Source organism: Lagenorhynchus albirostris, chromosome 10 (assembly GCF_949774975.1).
Source record: "Lagenorhynchus albirostris chromosome 10, mLagAlb1.1, whole genome shotgun sequence".
Classification (NCBI taxonomy): domain Eukaryota; kingdom Metazoa; phylum Chordata; class Mammalia; order Artiodactyla; family Delphinidae; genus Lagenorhynchus; species Lagenorhynchus albirostris.
The window spans coordinates 7,194,521-7,212,950 of record NC_083104.1 but is presented as its reverse complement, the minus strand read 5'-3'; the positions used below and the strand labels follow the sequence as shown (position 1 = coordinate 7,212,950).

The 18,430-nt window shown below is 42.5% G+C and overlaps 1 protein-coding gene across 4 annotated transcripts in view; it reads left to right on the top strand.

Moving 5' to 3' along the window:
* FANCD2 (FA complementation group D2) overlaps positions 1 to 18,430 on the top strand; it is a 55,187-nt gene that overhangs the window by 33,752 nt on the left and 3,005 nt on the right. For 3 of the 4 annotated variants that reach the window (XM_060163867.1, XM_060163865.1, XM_060163868.1), the window contains 16 exons: positions 1,048 to 1,158; positions 1,427 to 1,539; positions 2,746 to 2,889; positions 4,178 to 4,294; positions 5,046 to 5,174; positions 5,315 to 5,433; positions 8,802 to 8,912; positions 10,023 to 10,153; positions 11,524 to 11,617; positions 12,263 to 12,385; positions 13,224 to 13,317; positions 14,019 to 14,090; positions 14,805 to 14,843; positions 15,812 to 15,886; positions 16,865 to 16,939; positions 17,909 to 18,055. In XM_060163867.1, the coding sequence (XP_060019850.1) occupies positions 1,048 to 1,158; positions 1,427 to 1,539; positions 2,746 to 2,889; positions 4,178 to 4,294; positions 5,046 to 5,174; positions 5,315 to 5,433; positions 8,802 to 8,912; positions 10,023 to 10,153; positions 11,524 to 11,617; positions 12,263 to 12,385; positions 13,224 to 13,317; positions 14,019 to 14,090; positions 14,805 to 14,843; positions 15,812 to 15,886; positions 16,865 to 16,939; positions 17,909 to 18,055 (1,694 nt within the window). The remainder of the gene's footprint in view (positions 1 to 1,047; positions 1,159 to 1,426; positions 1,540 to 2,745; positions 2,890 to 4,177; positions 4,295 to 5,045; positions 5,175 to 5,314; positions 5,434 to 8,801; positions 8,913 to 10,022; positions 10,154 to 11,523; positions 11,618 to 12,262; positions 12,386 to 13,223; positions 13,318 to 14,018; positions 14,091 to 14,804; positions 14,844 to 15,811; positions 15,887 to 16,864; positions 16,940 to 17,908; positions 18,056 to 18,430) is intronic. The other variant, XM_060163866.1, reaches the window with a different exon arrangement.

Sequence of the window (18,430 nt, the reverse complement as noted above, 5' to 3'; positions counted from 1 at the left end):
AGAGCCCGCGAGCCACAACTGCTGAGCCTGCATGCCACACCTACTGAAGCCCATGCCTAGAGCCCATGCTCCGCAACAAGAGAAGCCACCACAATGAGAAGCCCATGCACCGCAACGAAAAGTAGCCCCCGCTCACCGCAACTAGAGAAAGCCTGCGTGCAGCAACAAAGACCCGACACAGCCAAAAATAAAGAAAGAAAGAAAGAAAATTAAAAAAAAAAAAGAATACATCCATTTTCCTCCCATTGTTATCTCCAGGAAACCTTGGTGTTTAATACAAGATATAAAACATTGGTTGGGCTTTTTGTACATTACATTGCTTCTTTGGATGTCAAACTTCCAGTGCCCTTTGCCTTCTTGAACATCATTATGAACCAGGAATACAGCTGAGAGGCCTCTTAATACCTTCTGGCCATTAAGAAAACTTGTCATTTTAGAGTGCTAGCTTTGGGACTTCCCTGGTGGTCCAGTGGGTAAGACTCCCTGCTCCCAATGCAGGGGGCCCAGATTTGACCCCTGGTCGGGGAACTAGATCCTACATGCATACTGCAACTAAGAAGCCCACATGACACAACTAGGAGGTCCGCTTGCTGCAACTAAGACTCGGCGCAGCCAAAAATAATTAATAAATAAATAAAAATAAAGTGCTAGCTTGATTCTCTGGGGAAAACATGGAGCCTCCCTCAGGCTCTCATCTAAATAATTGTGTGTAAAACAAACTGCTATGTGACCAGATATTGCTAATATCTTTAGATTTTAAATGTAAGTTAATTTATTTTTAGTTCTTATCTGCTTGGATGTTTTATATTGGTATAATGGTTTTATGTTGATTGATCATAATCAATTAATATGATATTCCTGTAAGTTATCTTTGGCTATTTTACTATGCCAAAATGATTAACGTCAGATGACCTGAATGCATCTTACAGGCAGTCAGCCATGCTTGGCAGTTCTGGAAACTAGTTTTTAGCTAATCGGGTGATTAGAATTCAAGTCTAATAGTGGTATATGGTTGGTATTCATTGAGCTTCCTGCTGTTTGTTTCAGTCACTCCAGACTATGTTCCTCCCCTTGCAAACTTTGACTTGGAAACTTCAGAAGTAACACCTCATACCAGTACTGCTGTTTCAGCAAAAATCAGAATACAAGGAAATTTAGGTGAGTATGCTCTTTTCTTCTTATTCTGTGTCTCCCTATGTGCCATGCTGAATTTACTTAGAGGTTATGCGCATCAAGGCATCAGTAATTGGAGAGATTATATAATTGAACCCTTCTTTGGCATGGTTATCAATGAACTATAATTTAGGGTTATAAAATTACCTCCTGTCTCTAGGTAGTCTTCAGCAGGTTGTTTCTTGAAGGCAGTGATATTTAGTAAACATGATTATTGATTATTTGAGTCACTTTTCTCTTCTTGAAATACAAGGAGGAAGGAAGCGAAAAGCAGATGGCAACAAAACATCCTCCCCTGACCCACTTTCAAAGGAGGATAATTCAGAATGCGACCCTGCACCATCTGATAGGAGCCAGCTGGAAAAGGTATTGGAATGACTGGTATCTATGAAGGTGTGTGACAGCCCGGTGAGATTAACAAAGGGCCAGCATTATCCTATGCATTTTACAGAGAGAAGGATTAGGGAAAAGAGAGACGAACAAACTCTCCTAGGCCTTGGAGTGACCCTCTCAGTAGCAGAGTTTGGGTTAGACTCCAAACATTTATCACTACCACACACTGTTTTTCTAATTATTTTCTTGATTGTATTACTCCCTTTTTTGCATCCCAGGAGTACTTTGAATTCTCACTTGTAGCAATTAGCAAATTCTTTGTATGTAGTACAAGATATACTTCTTTTAGCCTCTTTCCTCTTCGGATCCCAGATTATCTCTTTCTCAATGAATTTAGATAACATGAAATGCTTAGTACAGTTTCTTTTTTTTTTTTTTTGCGGTACGCGGGCCTCTCACTGTTGTGGCCTCTCCTGTTGCGGAGCACAGGCTCTGGACGCACAGGCTCTGGACGCTCAGGCTCAGCGGCCATGGCTCATGGGCGCAGCCGCTTTGCGGCATGTGGGATCTTCCCGGACCAGGGCACGAACCCGTTTTCCCTGCATCGGCAGGCAGACTCTCAATCACTGCGCCACCAGGGAAGCCCATTAGTACAGTTTCTTAATACAGATACTTAATAAACAGTAGGTCCTTTTCCTGTAATTGTACCACCCACAGGGTAGGTTTGTGAAATTGCCTAAACCACATGGATCCCAATTATTTCTGTTTTTTAGGTACTGTTTATTGAGAATTTATGTGTAACTCCTCTAATCTTCCTAAAAACTCAAGCTTAGTATTGATATTTACATTTAATAGACGAGGAAACTAAGATCCAGAGAGGATAGGTGACTTGTGTAAAGTTACACAGTTAATAAGTGCTTGAGCAAGGATTTGAAGCCAAATCTTTCTGGCCCCTAAGCTCATAGTTTTCTGTACCACACCATAGTGCCTTGATTTGTCTATATTCATCCCTAAGTGGAAACCAACTGAGTATCGATGTGTGACCTATATCCCAATATTACAATACGTGATCTGTTTCAGGAATATTTAGGGACTTTGGTAAAAGGAAGTTGGTAAAAGGATGTGATGAACTGTAACTTTTTACATAAAATAAATGCACAATTGCATTTTGAAATCTTCATTTAAAGTTAGATTAATATAGAAGCCTTATTCTATTGGTTTCTGGTACTTTCCTCCCAGGAGTTCAGAGGGAAAGAAGAAAAGACATCAGTATCATTACAGAATTACCACGCTTTTTTCCGAGAACTGGACCTTGAGGTCTTCTCTATTCTGCATTGTGGGCTCGTGACCAAGTTCATCCTAGATACTGAAATGCACACTGAAGTAAGTGACAGAGCTGAGATCCCAGAACTTAATCTTATTTCAGAAAGTTCCTCAGCTCTATTCCTTTTTCCAAAAGAAAACCATGACCCTGGGAGAAGTTGGACTCTGGCCTCCAAAGCCTTTATATGTGCAAGTGTGGATGAATAATCATCCTCATCATCTTGATGTTTATAAGTCTAAGTTTTTTTATAGTGCATTAGGTATTACAAAAGATCATGCTAATGATGTGATCCTTACTTTACGTTACTAATAATAACCTATTTAGATTACTTTTGTGGAGCAACACTGTTGTGATTTATAGTTACACAATGCTCTTTTCACTTTTTTGTGACATTTGTTCAGTGTCCATGAGTGTTTGTTGAGGCCTTTTTTGTTTTTGATGCAAATCTAGATATTGGCAATTCAGTATTACGTAAGCATGATGCTTGCCTTCAGCTAGCTTATAATCTAATAAAGGAAGGAGACAACTAGCAGTACATTGTATATTGATGGTCTGAACCAAGTACCAGTGAAACTGAGGAGAGAATGGTATTTATAATGAAGTTGGAAGTAGAAGACATTTACACAGAGAAGGTACCTTTTGGTATGGGATTTCACCAGAGAGTAGAGTTTTTCCAGGTTAAAAAAAATTTTTTTGAGAAAATGCATGGATTTTTACCATAGATTTTTCAAGAATGTAAGCTCCTTCAAAATGGAGTGTTTTTTTTTTTTTTTTCAGTCTTTCTGCGTCAGCCTGTACTTGGAGATTCTCCATAGCTGTATGTTGAGTGAAAAGTTTGAAGTGAGACTGCTTGACCCATTCTACTTATGGTAGTGTAATATGGTTATAAGGATCCTGCCCAGAATTAATAGTAGCAAAACTATTTTTTTTGTGGAAGAAAATATGGTGGAAGAAAATATGAAAGAATTACTTAATGAACAGAGAAAAGCAAAATTCCCTTTAATTAGTCATTTTTTTTATCCCAAGTTACTTAGGAAATGCATCACGGGTCCATAGGTGGAAGGATACACCAGAGGCATTTATTTCTAGAGCAAAAGTGTGTCTTCTAAAACTATACTGCCTCGTTCCCATTTAATAATTTTAAATTTTGTTTTACTTAAGAAGTGCATGACTTTTTGATTTGTTGACAGAGTACTACAGCCATTTATATGAGGTGGGGCAGAATTTCCCCCTTTTTTGGTAATGGTCAGATTCTTCACCCATTGTAAAGAGTAAACATGAAATGTGTCCCCCAGAAAGATGGCTAGGACATGCTGGGAATTACTCTTTCCTTCCTCTTTGTGATAGGCTACAGAAGTTGTGCAGCTTCAGCCCCCTGAGCTGCTTTTCTTGCTGGAAGATCTTGCCCAGAAGCTGGAGAACATGCTAACACCTTCTGTGACCAGGAGAGTCCCCTTCCTCAAGGTTAGTACAGGCAGGAGCACAGGCCCTGGCCTCTGGATTTGGAAACAAGGAGGTCTTAGTAGTGAGTAAGTTGTCACTTTCTCTGGTATTGTTTTTGGGTAGCATGGTGGTAGCCCCATTGCCAGCCCACGTTCATTTTGCTTTAGAAAGGAACTCTGAAACAGAGAAAACAGAAAAGCCACCCAAAACAGAAAATGTATTTCTAAATGCTCTGAGCATTCCTGAATCCTGTTCTTTGCTTGGGTTTTGGTTTTAACACCCTCCCGAACTAAGCCCTTGCCCAAGCCTCAGCATAGTAGTCAGCTGTCTAGAGAAGTCCAGAATCTCGAGTGTGTATGTAATGGACCAATGCATGTAGCCTCTGGGGAAGCAGTGGGATGACACAAACGACAAAATGTGTAAGTTTTAGGTGTAAACATTTAAAATTAGTATATCTAGTTACTTGATCCTTTCTTCTTATACTTAGTATTTGCTGTACATTCTTATCAGCCTAAATGATTTCTATTTTCGTGTGAGTTTTATCTCATTAGTAATTTTGGGTCTATACTTCTCAAACACTGTCTGTACTCTCTAAAAGCCAATCTCTTGGTTATTTGAAGATTGAGTGAGTTCCCTCTGTCAAAATATATCCCTAATTTCTTCTGTCCATTCTACCCGGTAGCACAAGGTTTGATTAATCTCTATAATAAACTCTTAGTTTCAGAGAAGCTATCCAACAGTTCCTTCCCTCGTAACTCTGAATTTATTATAGAGCAAAGGAAACCGGAATATTGGATTCTCACATCTCCACCAGAGATCTGCCTCAGAAATCGCTCATAGTGTTGTTCAACTGCTGAGCCCCATGTGTAACCATCTGGAGAACATTCACAACTATTTTCAGGTCAGAAGCCTATCTTATCATTATAGAGACTTAGAAATCGCTTAATGAACAAGAGATTTCATTTTTGGCTGAGAGAAATATTGAAGGAGAATGAGGGCAATTGCTGAAGCAACAGTCTTAAAAGCATTTTTCCCTTGTAGTGCTTAACTGCTAAGAATCATGATGTAGTTGATGGACCAGGAATTAAAGGTCAGGAGTACGACATAATGTCTTCCTGCTATCAGAGGCTACTGCAGATTTTACATGGACTTTTTGCTTGGTGAGTATGTGGCAAGTACAGTAGGTAGAGATAATCAAGTATGTCCTTGCTTCTGCTTGACAGTCACCAAGGCACCGAGGTATAGAAAAGAAGGAAAGGGCTCCAAAATTTTATGTAAATATGATGCTTATTCTTTCTGTAGTGGTTTTGTCTGCATCATTTCATTTGGTCTTGCACGCTCTGTGTCTTACGGAGTCACTATTATTAACTCATCTGAAAATCAGATGACTTGCTTTTGGCTAACCTGTAACAAATCTGGCCGTCTGATTCTTAGTGAGTTTGCTGTGGCAACCTTTCCCTAATAGCACCAGAGAGACTGTCAGTTAAGAAGTTGTTATTAAACAAGTTATAGATAAATTCCAGATTATGAGGTAAAGAGCTGAAGGCTGTGTAAGCTGGGGTGTTTAGGGGTGCCTTCATGAAATCATGGGACTTCACGGGGCCCTTGGAGGGTAGATGGCTTTTTGGGAGGTAAAGGAAGAAACTGGAAAGCATGGCATGGACAAAAGTAGAAACGAGGGAGGTGTGTCCTTTAAATGGTTTTGTTCCTCGGGGCTGGGTCCTGGCCTCTCTGTTCTCATTATACAGGTTTCCTGGGCAGTCTCACCCAAGCTTAAATTCGTGCTAAAATTTAACTTCTGAGCTGCAGGCATTTATCTCCAACTGCCTACTCAGCACCCCGTTATAGATATGTCATTGACACCTCAGACTCATCACATCCAAAACAAGTGTTTCTTCCTTCCCACATCTCCTTCGGCTTTCCCTGGCCAGATAGATGGCGCCACCAGTTGTTGAGCCAGAAACCAGGAGTTATTCTTTGTTCCTTCCTCTACTGTCTACCCTTTCTCTCTCCCACATCTGATCACAGAATCCTGCTGAGTTTGTCTTCTAGATAACACCTAAATGACCACCTGTTCTCTCCTCCTCCACTGCTTCCAGACTTCTGTCGTCTGTCACCAGGACTGGATTAGTTTCACAGTTGGTCTGTCTGCCTCCAGCTGTCCTCTTTCGGTCCCTTCTTCACGCAGCAGTCAAAGCGATCTTCCCAACACAAACCCGATCTTATCCTAGCGCAACTTTGGCTTCTGATTGCCATTAGATTTCTCTTGAGTTCAAACTCTTTTACCCAGCTTCTAAGGCCTTTTATTATCTGACTCCTGCTATTCTACTCACTGTCTTGCACTCTGCCCTCCAGCTGTACTGGATTAATTTCAGCACCCTGTATAGCTTTTACCTGGAAGGCTCCACACATACCCATCCTTCTACCAGGATCCTCACCCTCCTTGATCCCCAGTCTTTTCTAAATCATCCCTGAGATCTGGATTTAAACTGTACTTCCTCAGGGGCATCTTCCTTGACCCCCTAGGCCAGGTAAGTCTCCTTTCTGCCTCTCTTATCCCCACTTCTTTGCTAATACTCTTACGATAAAACTGATCACATTTTATTATAATTACTTGTTGATCTGTCTTCCCTGCTGGACTGTGAGCTCCATGAAGGCAGAGACCAGCCATTGTCATATCCTCAGTACTTAAAAACAGTGCCTGACAAAGGATTTGAACAGATGCTGAAACAAGGAGATAAATGGATGGCAAATAAACACATGCAAAGATATTCAGCAGTATTAGTTGTTAAGGAAATGCAAGTAAAAATCACAGAATGGCTAAATTAAAAAGGTTTACCTCGCCAAGCGTTGGCAAGGATGTAGAGTAACTGGAGCTCTCACATGCTGCTGGTGCAGCTGTACAATGGTGCACCCACTTTTGAAAACTGTTTGGCAGTTCCTTAAAAAGTTAGATATACACCTACCATACAACCCAGCCATTTCATTCCTAGTATTTATCCGAGAGAAATGAAAACATGTGTCTACACAAAGGCTTGTGAATGAATGTTTATTACAGCTTTATTTGTAATAGCCCCAAATTGGAAACAATTCAAATGTCCATCGAATAGTTAACAGATAAACAAATTGTGGTATGTTGATGTGGTAGAATACTACATTGCAACAACATGGATGAAAAAAGAATTATCGTGAAGAAAAACCAAGACCGTAAGAGTATGTAGTATTTGATTCTATTTATATAAAATTCTAGAAGAAGCATATAATTTTTTAGTGACAGAAAACAGTTCAGTGGTTGCCTCGCATTGGGCGGGAGGATGGAAGGAGGGATGGATTACAAAGGAATATGAGGAAACTTTTGGGGGTAGTAGATATGTTTATTATTTTCAGTGCCATGGTGGTTTCATGGGTTTATATATAAGTCAGCTGATCAAATTCAGCATTTTAAATACATGCATTTTATTGTATGTCAATTATACTTTAATAAAGCCATCCCCACCCCCCACCTCCCCCCCTGAAAAACCTGCAGCCCATAAGAGGCCCTCAGAATTCATTTGTGGAAAGGAAAAGAGGCTACCACTGGTGATGTGGAAATGTTTCTAGAGGAGTGAAAGATCGAGGGGGTCAGATTGTGCTGGGCCTTGAAGGTCAGGCAGAAGAATTTGAATGTTGTCCAGGGAAGCAATTTTGGAGTTTTATGATCACAGCCATGATATAGTGAAAGCAGTGTTTTACGAAAATCCTTTTGGCAGCAGCATGCAGGACAAAGGGATTGGAAAGGCAATCAAAAAGACCAGTCAAAAGATGTTGACATGGGCTTCCCTGGTGGCGCAGTGGTTGGGGGTCCGCCTGCCGATGCAGGGGGCGCGGGTTCGTGCCCCGGTCCGGGAGGATCCCGTGTGCCGCGGAGCAGCTGGGCCCGTGAGCCGTGGCCACTGGGCCTGCGCGTCCGGAGCCTGTGCTCCGCGACGGGAGGGGCCGCGGCGGTGGGAGGCCCGCGTACCACCAAAAAAAAAAAAAAAAAAAGTTGACGTGATCTGTGCATGGGATGATGATAAGGGCCTGGCCTAGAGTGATGGCCTTGGCTTGGAAAGGAAGGGACAATAGGAAAGATAATCTGAAGATAGAATTGTCAAGACTTGACTTAATACAGAAGAAGGAATAAGTTCTTTGCTGAACATCTACTATGGATTAGACATGGATTTAAGCAATTTCACAAAGTTATTCCTGTTTTTTTAGAGAAGACTGATAGTTATCTCTAAAATGTAAAGAATGAAGGAGAGCTTTGTTTGCCTTGAAAATAATCCTAGGAGGACTGTTAGGTCCTTAAGGAAAGATGTTTTCTTATACGCTTCAGCTTCTAGTCTGATACAGCAGTGACTGAATTTAGCACTAGAGTACTTTCAGTACTTCAGTTCTCCTTTTTCTTCTGTTTTATCGATGGTACAGACTGGAGGCCAGGATCCTCAACTGCTGTCCACGTAATCTTCCTGAAACTGAGCTAAACTACCTTTCCTTGACTTTCCCTTAGGAACGGATTTTTTCAACCTGAAAATATTAATTTACTATACTCAGCCCTTGAGGTCCTTGCTAACCGACTGAAGCCAGGAGAGCCTGACCAAGCTTTGGAGGAGCTGCTTAGGTGGGTCAGACCACATATCCCTGAGTGTTGTCCCAAGAAACTCCTAGGAATAAGATTGGCAAGATTTCTTGGAGATAACTTGGTATTTTCAGTGACTTTTCCTCATTTTTGTGAGCTTTCTCATGTGTGTATTCAGATATATCCTGAAGCATTAGAAACTGTTGAATTAATCAAACTAAATCTTTATGCACCCTTCATCCTGTAAAGTTCGCCTTTTCAGGTAATGTTGATGAAAGCACTGGCCATCTGTAGTCAGCTCTTGATTATCCAGGGACCTACTCTGTCTCCTAGTAGGATTGGGTAATTAGGTAGCAGTTAGTTACCACTGATTACCTGTCCATTTCCCTCATCTTGGAAGAAAAGGAGCCTAGGCCGAGGGCACAGGAGGTGAGAAGGAGCTCTAAGGGGCACAGCTTCCAGCCTCTACCCCAGCTTGAACCAGAGCACCTTGGTCTTTCCCTTACCTCCCCTGATAGCCTAGGCCATCACTGGGTCCACAGTCAATGCTTGTCATTCCTGCCTATAGAGCCTTATTTCATTTTCAATACAGTACTTTTAAATTTGTTTGAATTCCTTTCCACCAATCAATCAGGAGTTGACTCTAGTTTTATTTCACCTACAGTTTTGGATTAATTGTGACTCACATCTGCCATTACTTCAGAGCATTGAAAGCTAGCCATTTATGGTACATTTATTAGAAGCTCTGCTTTCTCTGCCTTATCATTTCCTTTCACTTTGTCCCTATGAACCCAAAACTTAAACATTATTCTCAGTGTGTTGCATAATGCCTTAAAGAGCAAGTAATTTATTCTACACTGAGAATAATATAGTCAGCATGGCCTATGCTAGCATTTGGGTATCTTGGCATATATGACCTCTTCAAGGCCATCATTCCATCCGCTGAGCTCTGGCCTCCATGCCCTAACTTTCTTTATACAAAGTTATAGTCTCTGTAAGGTCTTGAAAGAAGGTTCTACTAAAGCCCCTGCAAATGAGGAGGATTCTGATTAGACCATCAAGCATTTAAGCGGACTTGGATAACTCATGGATTTAGACACATCTGTAATACTTGTGGTGTTGTTTTTTATTTTTTTTCTTGTCTCCTTACAGCCAGAGCTTCCATTACTTGCAGAATTTCCATCTCAGCATTCCCAGTTTCCAGTGTGCTCTTTATCTCATCAGACTTTTGATGGTCATTTTGGAGAAATCTACAGCTCCTACTCAGAACAAAGGAAAAATTGGTGATGGGCCATATCCTCTTTTTTCTTTCATGAATAGACTTGTAAACTTAGGGCTTCCTAGGACCTTGTAAATTTTATAAGCAAATCTGTCCATAACTCTGGATGTGCTCTCTTGCTATACCAAGAAGGACATTTTTCCAGAAGGAGCTATGTCTGATGTCTGCTGACATTGACTGGACTGAGTGTGGTTAGTTCAGTTGGCTAGATTTTGTTTGGCTTTTGTTTGTGTCCTTCTTTTTTTTTTTTTTCCTCTTAAGTATCTGAGACATTTGACTGAAAGCCATAAACCGTGAAGTTAATAAAATGGGAGAGAGAGGAGAAATCAGAATTAAGTGTAAAGAAAGGTTTGGCCCCATCCCTGATCTTTTTCTTTCTTTCTTTCCTTCTTTTATTTATTTATTTATTTATTTAATTTTTTTTTTTTGCGGCACACGGGCCTCTCACTGTTGTGGCCTCTCCCGTTGCGGAGCACAGGCTCCGGACGCGCAGGCTCAGTGGCCATGGCTTACGGGCCCACCCGCTCCGCGGCATGCGGGATCTTCCCGGACCGGGGCACGAACCCATGTCCCCTGCATTGGCAGGCAGACTCTCAACCACTGCGCCACCAGGGAAGCCCCCTTCTTTTATTTTTTTAAAATTTTTATTTATTTATTTTTGGCTGCGTTGGGTCTTAGTTGTGGCACGCAGGATCTTTCGTTGCAGCGCACGGGCTTCTCTCTAGTTGTGGCGTGAGGGCTTTTCTCTAGTTGTGGTGTGCGGGCTTAGTTGCCCCGTGGCATGTGGGATCTTAGTTCCCCGACCAGGGATCGAACCGGCGTCCTCTGCATTGCAAGACGGATTCTTAATCGCTGGACCACCAGGGAAGTCCCCCTGATCTTTTTCTTTAACTATCTTTTGACACAGCTCTTGGAATGCATCTCACTGATACAACTTAATTGGCAGCACAGACAGAAAGCAAGGAGAACATGCAAAACAAACCTTTATTATTCCCTGTTGTTTAAAAGGGGAGGGTTTGGTATGAATCTAGGAAGCAGCCACTGCTTGTTGGCCTGCCAAGGAGGAGCTGAGATGGACTTCCCACTGCCCAGCAGCATTCCTTTTCTCTGTGTGTCTGTGTGGTTCACGTTTGTGTCAAGACAGGGTAAGAGGGTGCGACATGTTGAGTCTTAGAGAAATGGGTTTATTTCTGGTAGAAGAACCAGTAGAGCAGGAATTCATGACAGCTTTTTTTCAAATTGTCTGTTAGCCCAGGAACGTCATAGTAAATATAAAGGAATAATCCCTTTGGTCAGTCATCCCCAAAAGCCTACAAAACAAGAGTGAAGTTCATTTTCCATGAATGAGATATCTTTGCCTTGTTTCTCCAACAGCTTCCCTGGCCAGACAGTTCCTTTTCCGGGTGTGGCCAAGTGGGGAGAAAGAGAAGAGCGGCATTCCTAATGACCAGCTCCAGGCTTTGCTTAGGTGAGAGGCTCAGTTTCTGTCCACAAGCCAAATAGCCTTCCATTTTGCCACTGTTCAGATCCCTTGTCTGGTCAAAAACTGAGAAATTACCTTGGTTAGGGGTAACTTGGAAGCAGTGAAGTAGGTTTGAAATTAACATAATTTGGAATATGTGGATTGTCAGATCTTCTTGTTCTGTTTTATACTGTCAGCTAGTTCTTTATTAAATCAAATCATAGAGGAAGTGGGGGAGTCTGCTGTTGTATCCTGCCTTGTTAACCAGTGAGTCAGATATTTATTATTGCCTACCATATCCAAGACACAGCCATCACTTTCAAGGTGTCTAACTGTATTTCCAACTGAGACATCATTTCCTTTACCTCCTGACAAGTATTTGGAATCCTTATTAAAAATAAGTATTGGGAGTTCCCTGGCGGTCCAGTGGTTAAGACTTGGCGCTTTCACTGCTATGGCCCCAGGTTCAGTCCCTGGTTGGGGAACTAAGATCCCACAAGCCACGTGGTGCAGCCAAAAAATAAAAAAAAATAAAGTAAAATAAATGCTAATAGTTGTTTTAAAGCTTAGTACCTGGTAATGTCTCAAGAAAGAAATCTTGATTTAGGAATTCTGTAACATGCATTCATACTCCTATGGCTGTCAATGCAGCATCTACCTGGAGCACACAGACAGTGTTCTGAAGGCCATAGAGGAGATCGCTGGTGTTGGTGTCCCGGAGCTGATCAGCTCTCCTAAAGAGGCATCTTCCTCCACATTCCCTACACTGACCAGGTAAGGGAGTACTCTCCTCTTGTTCTCTCCCTAAGTTAGAATCACACTGTCTAATGTATGTAGTTTCCAAATAACTACCTTACTCTTCATCTAGTTCTGATACAGAGGGTAGGTACAATCATTCATTCAACACACACAGTGTCTACTGTGCATTCTCTCCAAGCAGCTCTTAGCCAGCCCATGTGAAAGGACCTTACTGAGGAATGAATTTTCAGTAGTTACAGTCTTCAGCGGCATTGGATATTTAATCACCAGACTTCTATCAGTGCTTTCATCCTTTAAATGTGAAATTACTTTTCCAGTATTTTAGCCATCTTTAGAAGGATACAGTGATTGTTGTATCTAACCATATATGTCTCACTTAATGGGTTTTGTGTCTCATAATATCAGTGGTTATCTGACACTCGTATGGTCTTCACAGTTTATAACACACTCTTACATCGTTTATCTCACTTGATCCTTTTGATGAATCTGTGAGGTAGGTATCATTACCCCTGTTTCACTGATGAGAAAAATGAGTGTTAGGGGGCTTGCTCAGTTGATACAGGCAATAAAGTAAATATGGAACTAGGAACTTAAACTCAGATCTTCTCACCACTACTTTCCTGCTGTTTACCACTACACTCACCCTTCATGAACTTAATCCTCTGATTTTACAGGTCATCTTCTCGGCTCATTTCTAAATCCTTCCCACTCTCACATCCTCTTAGGGTGGACCCTAGTGAAAGGACATTCAGAGAGGTGGGGAGGGAAATAACTTTTGGTTCCCTGGCTTCTTCCCAGGACTTTGTTTCTGAGCAGTGCATCATTGTGTGGGCATCATCCTTTTCTCTTCTAGGCACACGTTTGTCATTTTCTTCCATGTGATGATGGCTGAACTAGAGAAGACAGTGAAAGGTCTTCAGGCTGGAACAGCAGCAGACTCGGAGCAGGTAAGTCAGATATTCCCACCCCAAGAAGTAGACTCTGGATTACTTGGAAGCTGCTGATTCTTCTACTCCTTGGGTCCAGAATTTTCTCCTAAGCTATTTCCTTCGAGTTACTAAGATCCAGGATTATTTTTTCAAAGAGCTTCTGGTTTAATTTCCTTTCCCTCTGGTTGGAAGTGAGGATTGGGCTCTGTTTTCCCTGGCTACTTCCCAGGGGACTTGGGACTCCATAGACCTAGTCTGGAAAAAAATATCTTTGGTTGCAGCCTCATATACCGGGCTGCAACTTGTGATCTGGCATGAGGTGAGCAAGCCTGTTTGAGATGCTGTGGTAGCCTGGGCCTTGGTAGCCTGCTAACCAGAACCGAGCTAGCCTGCTGGGAGATAGGGCTTGCCTAGGGAATCAGAGAAGCCACAGGGAGCTGATGGCCCAGAGGTATGTTGCAGAGGCTTTTTCCTACTTGGAAATTATTGAAGAGAGGTCCTCTTATTAGAAAGTCTCTATAAGATACCCTAATGTTACCATATACATGCAGGCCTCAGAACCATCTTGTGGGTGCACTGGTTGCCACATCTCTGTAGGAGGATAATTGGCTTAAATCTCTGTATAACTGTGTAGTTCAAGAACCGTATATTAGTAGGAGTACAGTAAGAGAAGTATTTGGCTGTGATTCAGAGGTGTGTGTATATTTGGCTGCCTCTAGATTCATGAAGAGAAGCTCCTCTACTGGAACATGGCTGTTCGAGACTTCAGTATCCTCATCAACCTGATAAAGGTGAGCATGGAAGCTCCTTATCTCATCTCACTGGCTAATTGCAGGAACCACCAAGGGGCCTGGCTTCCAAACTGGACTCTCCCCAGCCTCCCTTGGGGATCTGCTTCCCACATCTTCTTCCCTATGCCCCACCCACCCTGGATAACCCCTTCCCCTCTTCCTGAGCAGTGTCTTTTCCTTCTCTGCCTTCCTCCTTCCCATCTGTGCCACAGCACTTACTATTTAATGGGTCCTTCCCCGTGTCATCGCCGCCACCACCACCCCGCCGTGGGTCTGAGCACATTCCCCACTGTGTCCCTCTTCCCACCTGAGTGCCTTCTTTATCCCTCACACATACTCTGTGCTCTCCCCCACTCCATGATTTTGCTCAGACTGTTTCTCCAGCTTAGAATGTTGCTCTCTCTCCTTTCTGCCTCATCTACTCTTTCTTCAGGCTTCAGATCAAGGTTTGGGGCCTCTGCAATGCCATCTTCTTAACATTCCCAGTTGGAATCAATTCCTTGTTCCTCTCAGCTCCCCTCTTCCTTTTCTTGAACTTCAGTTACAGGGATTCCTTCGTTCTGCTTTGTAATTGACTTGTTGACATATTGGCCTGCCTTCTTCATTTTAGACGTCTCTGCAACACTCAGAGCTGTGCTTTGCATGGTGGGGAGGAGGCTGGGGTGCTCAGAGGAGCAGGCTTCAGCTTTGGTTTCTTGTCCTTCATCTCTACAGGTGTTTGACAGCCGTCCTGTTCTGCATGTATGTTTGAAGGTGAGACCGGCCCTCTTTAGTGTTTATCCTTCCTGTGAGTTAACTGAGTGGAATTGCTTAATACCTTGACCAAAAGCCAGTCTCCAGAATCTGTGCTATCAGGTAGTCTAGAAAAGACCATGGATATGTTTTCCCATACTAGTTGGATGACAAGAGAAACCAATTTTACTATGAGTTTGAAAACTTAGTCTTAGAAATAGGATTAGTGGCTTCAGGAGCAGTAGTCACTCCCTGCCATTCCTTCCCAGGCAATAGAAAGGAAGGAGGAGTGGGTGATTGCTCTTTTTAAAGCCCATGTATGGCCTTATCAATGTGGGAGCTGGTGTTCTGGTATCTGCTGAACTCCTCTGCCGGGGGATATCCCAGATTAGCCATAGATTTGATGGTAAACCCATCAAATCTTTGATAGCTTAAGAGCTAAAGAACACTATAGGGAGAATGCTTCTAGGCCCACTCTTGACAGTTCCTTCTTGTGGATGGTGCCCCATTCTCATTATCTCCTGGCTTCTCTCTTCCTCTTTACTCACTCCACCCTGGTGCCATTATGGGAGATGGGTGAGAAGGGGGAGTCATTTACCTGATTGGTAAATTGGGCAAGTGGTCATGTGCTTTCTCAGCTCTACGCAGTTCTTTCCTCTTGAGAGAAAGGTGTCCTCAGGGAGCTGGGGTTCCCCTCTGTTCCTCTGTGCCCTCATTCTCAAGCTGAGCAACACCCCTGTGCATTGACTGTGTCTGGAGTAGGTAAGTCTGCCTAATTCTGGGGCTTAGTTAGCAGGCCCATTTAGCTTTTGCATTAAGCTGCATTCTCCAAATTAACCTTTTGGACCCTTTCCAATTTATTTTTTATATATAAAAATAAGAAAATAAACCCCCTGGTCTGGGAAATGTTATGCTGCCTGAGGCAGGGGCCTTTCAGGTAAAAGACCTCAGCTAGAGGTCATCACCAGTGTGTCTCTTCTCTTCTTCAGTACGGGCGTCTCTTTGTGGAAGCATTTCTGAAGCAGTGTATGCCTCTCCTAGACTTCAGTTTTAGAAAACATCGGGTAAGAACTGAGAACAGAGAGCAAAAATATGCCCTGTACAGTTGTTCAGAAGATATGTCCACGGCGATTCCTGGGCTGGCATGGGGGTGGTCCCCTTGCCCAGGTTCTGGGCCACAGATCTGCTTAGGTACTTCTGGTCACTTCACCTATCCCCAGAGATGCCCATGTAGGACTGAATGTTCCATAGTACGTCCGCCTTCCTACTTCTCCTACAGACTTGAGGATGGTTGTTCTTTTTAGCTTAATTTTATTGTGCTACTGCAGTCCCAGGACCTCACATATTAGTATGTCATTTGCTTATTCCTGTGTGCTTCTCTAAGTCTGGTCTTGGGAATTTAAAAACAAAACAAACGAACGAAAAAAACCTCATTTGTGTCTTAAACTCTTGTTATAACGGAGTCTTGAGAGTTTTTTACCCAAGTGGGATCCAAGACTAGAGTAGTGAAATAAGAATAGAAACAGGGGCTCCCCTGGCAGTCCAGTGGTGAAGACGTCACGCTTCCACTGTAGGGGGTGCGGGTTCCATCCCTGGTTGGGGAACTAAGGTCCCGCGTGCCCCACGGTGCAGCCAAAAATTTTAATTTAAAAATAAAAAGAACAGAAACAGAGATGATTACTTCTTACACATACTTAGCAAGTTGAACTTTGCAAAACACTCTCACAATATTTGGTTGGTCCCTCATAACTCAGAAAGATAAAGGGGAGGATAGCCAGTGATCACTCCTCCTCCTATTTGAGGGCCAAATTAAGATAATTGTCTAGCATAATCTTGAAAAATTGTGAATCACTATGTTGTACACCTGAAACATATTGTAAATCAACTATACCTCAATTTTAAAAAAAGAAGAGATGATTATCCATATACAGCTGGAACCCGCAGGCTTGATCCTCTTTGGAACCCTTGGTTGCAAGAATATCTTGCATATAAAATGAAATGAGAACGTTTCATATGGCACTTACAAATGTTGTTGGTTATAGGAAGATGTTCTGAGTTTACTGGAAACCTTCCAGTTGAATACAAGGCTGCTTCATCACCTGTGTGGGCATTCCAAGGTAAGATGGAAAGCAGGTCACACCACCAACCCACCTGTTGGTTTAATCTGTGGTTGTGATTTTGGAGATCCGTGGGCTCCAGTGCCTTCTTCCTTTTTTACCCCTCTTGAGCCTTTATTTCTGGGACTATGTCTGTCCAAAGGCAGTTTATTCAGAGTGGTCAAATTCTCAGTTGCTGGCAGAGATTGGGTAATCATCTAGAGGGGAATTTCTGCATCTGAAATTTGACTCAAACTCCATAGCCCTGTTTCCTCCAGGAGCGCTTCTTTGGTGAGAGAATGTTGGTGAATGTGTAACTGCTACAAAGTACTCTGGGCAGGAGGAATATTATGTAAGTGATGACTCTGCTGGAGACAAGAGGTAGTTCTAAAAGCAGCTGTTTTTAGAGCTTTTCAGCTGTACTACTTACTTGTCAAGGAACACATCTGTCTCTTGTGAGAACATTTTAGCATTAAAGGACTTTTCCACTTGAAGCCTGGAGTTGAGCCAATCATTTTTTGTGTGAAGGAACACAGAACCATGGAGTGCTGCAGTCACTGGCAAGCCCAGTTCCTGTTGTTCATTTCCTCCCCTGGTTCTAACTTTTTAAGGTGCTGAACAGTGGAATTTTATAAGGACTCCCTCAGCTAAACAGGGATACTCTCTGTTGTTTAATATCAGTAGAATATACATTCAAGAATATTTTACGTAAATTCATTGATAATTGATCAATAAGAGGTTATGAAGAGGAACCGTGAAGTGTTGGTGGTATGTCTTCTAGGCTCTTTTAGCTTGAAGGACAGCTGCCATTCTCTTCGGAATACTCTGCCGGACTACTGCTCTTTGATGGAACATGTCTCTGGCCTGTACTGGCAGGGCATATGGTCTTGTTCAGTGTTCAAGTTGTCAGGAATTCAAAAGTTTCTGTATAGGAAATGTGAAAGCATGATGATAAACCCAGATGAGTTGGATGCATTTGTTTCCATTCAGATTCACCAGGACACGAAACTCACCAAGCATGTGCCTTTGCTCAAAAAGACCCTGGAGCTGTTAGTTTGCAGAGTGAAAGCCACGCTCATCCTCAACAATTGCCGAGAGGCTTTTTGGCTGGGCAATCTCAAAAACCGGGACTTGCAGGTAAGCCTGGGAGCCCGCCAGTAGTAATCTCCTACTTCCTTTCTTTGTGAGAGCATTGGAAAGTATCTAAGGAAGGTCACCTAAGCCCCACTCTCTCAATACTCAAAACTGCTTTTCTCAAATCTGTGACTGTTTAGCTCTTAACGTTAGGGTACATTGCCTTTGGGCCCTGGTTGCAGGTTGCACTCCTCATCCCAGGCAGCGAAGGCACCAAAACATACCATTGATATCAACAAGGCCTCAGACATAGAGGAGCAGATCAGGAAAACCTCCTTCCATAGCTAGAGGGATACCTTTAAGCCCTAATGTGGGTAGATTTAGAATATTTTTGTATATAAAACTTTGTTTGTTTAGTTATTTTGGGTTTTTTCCCCT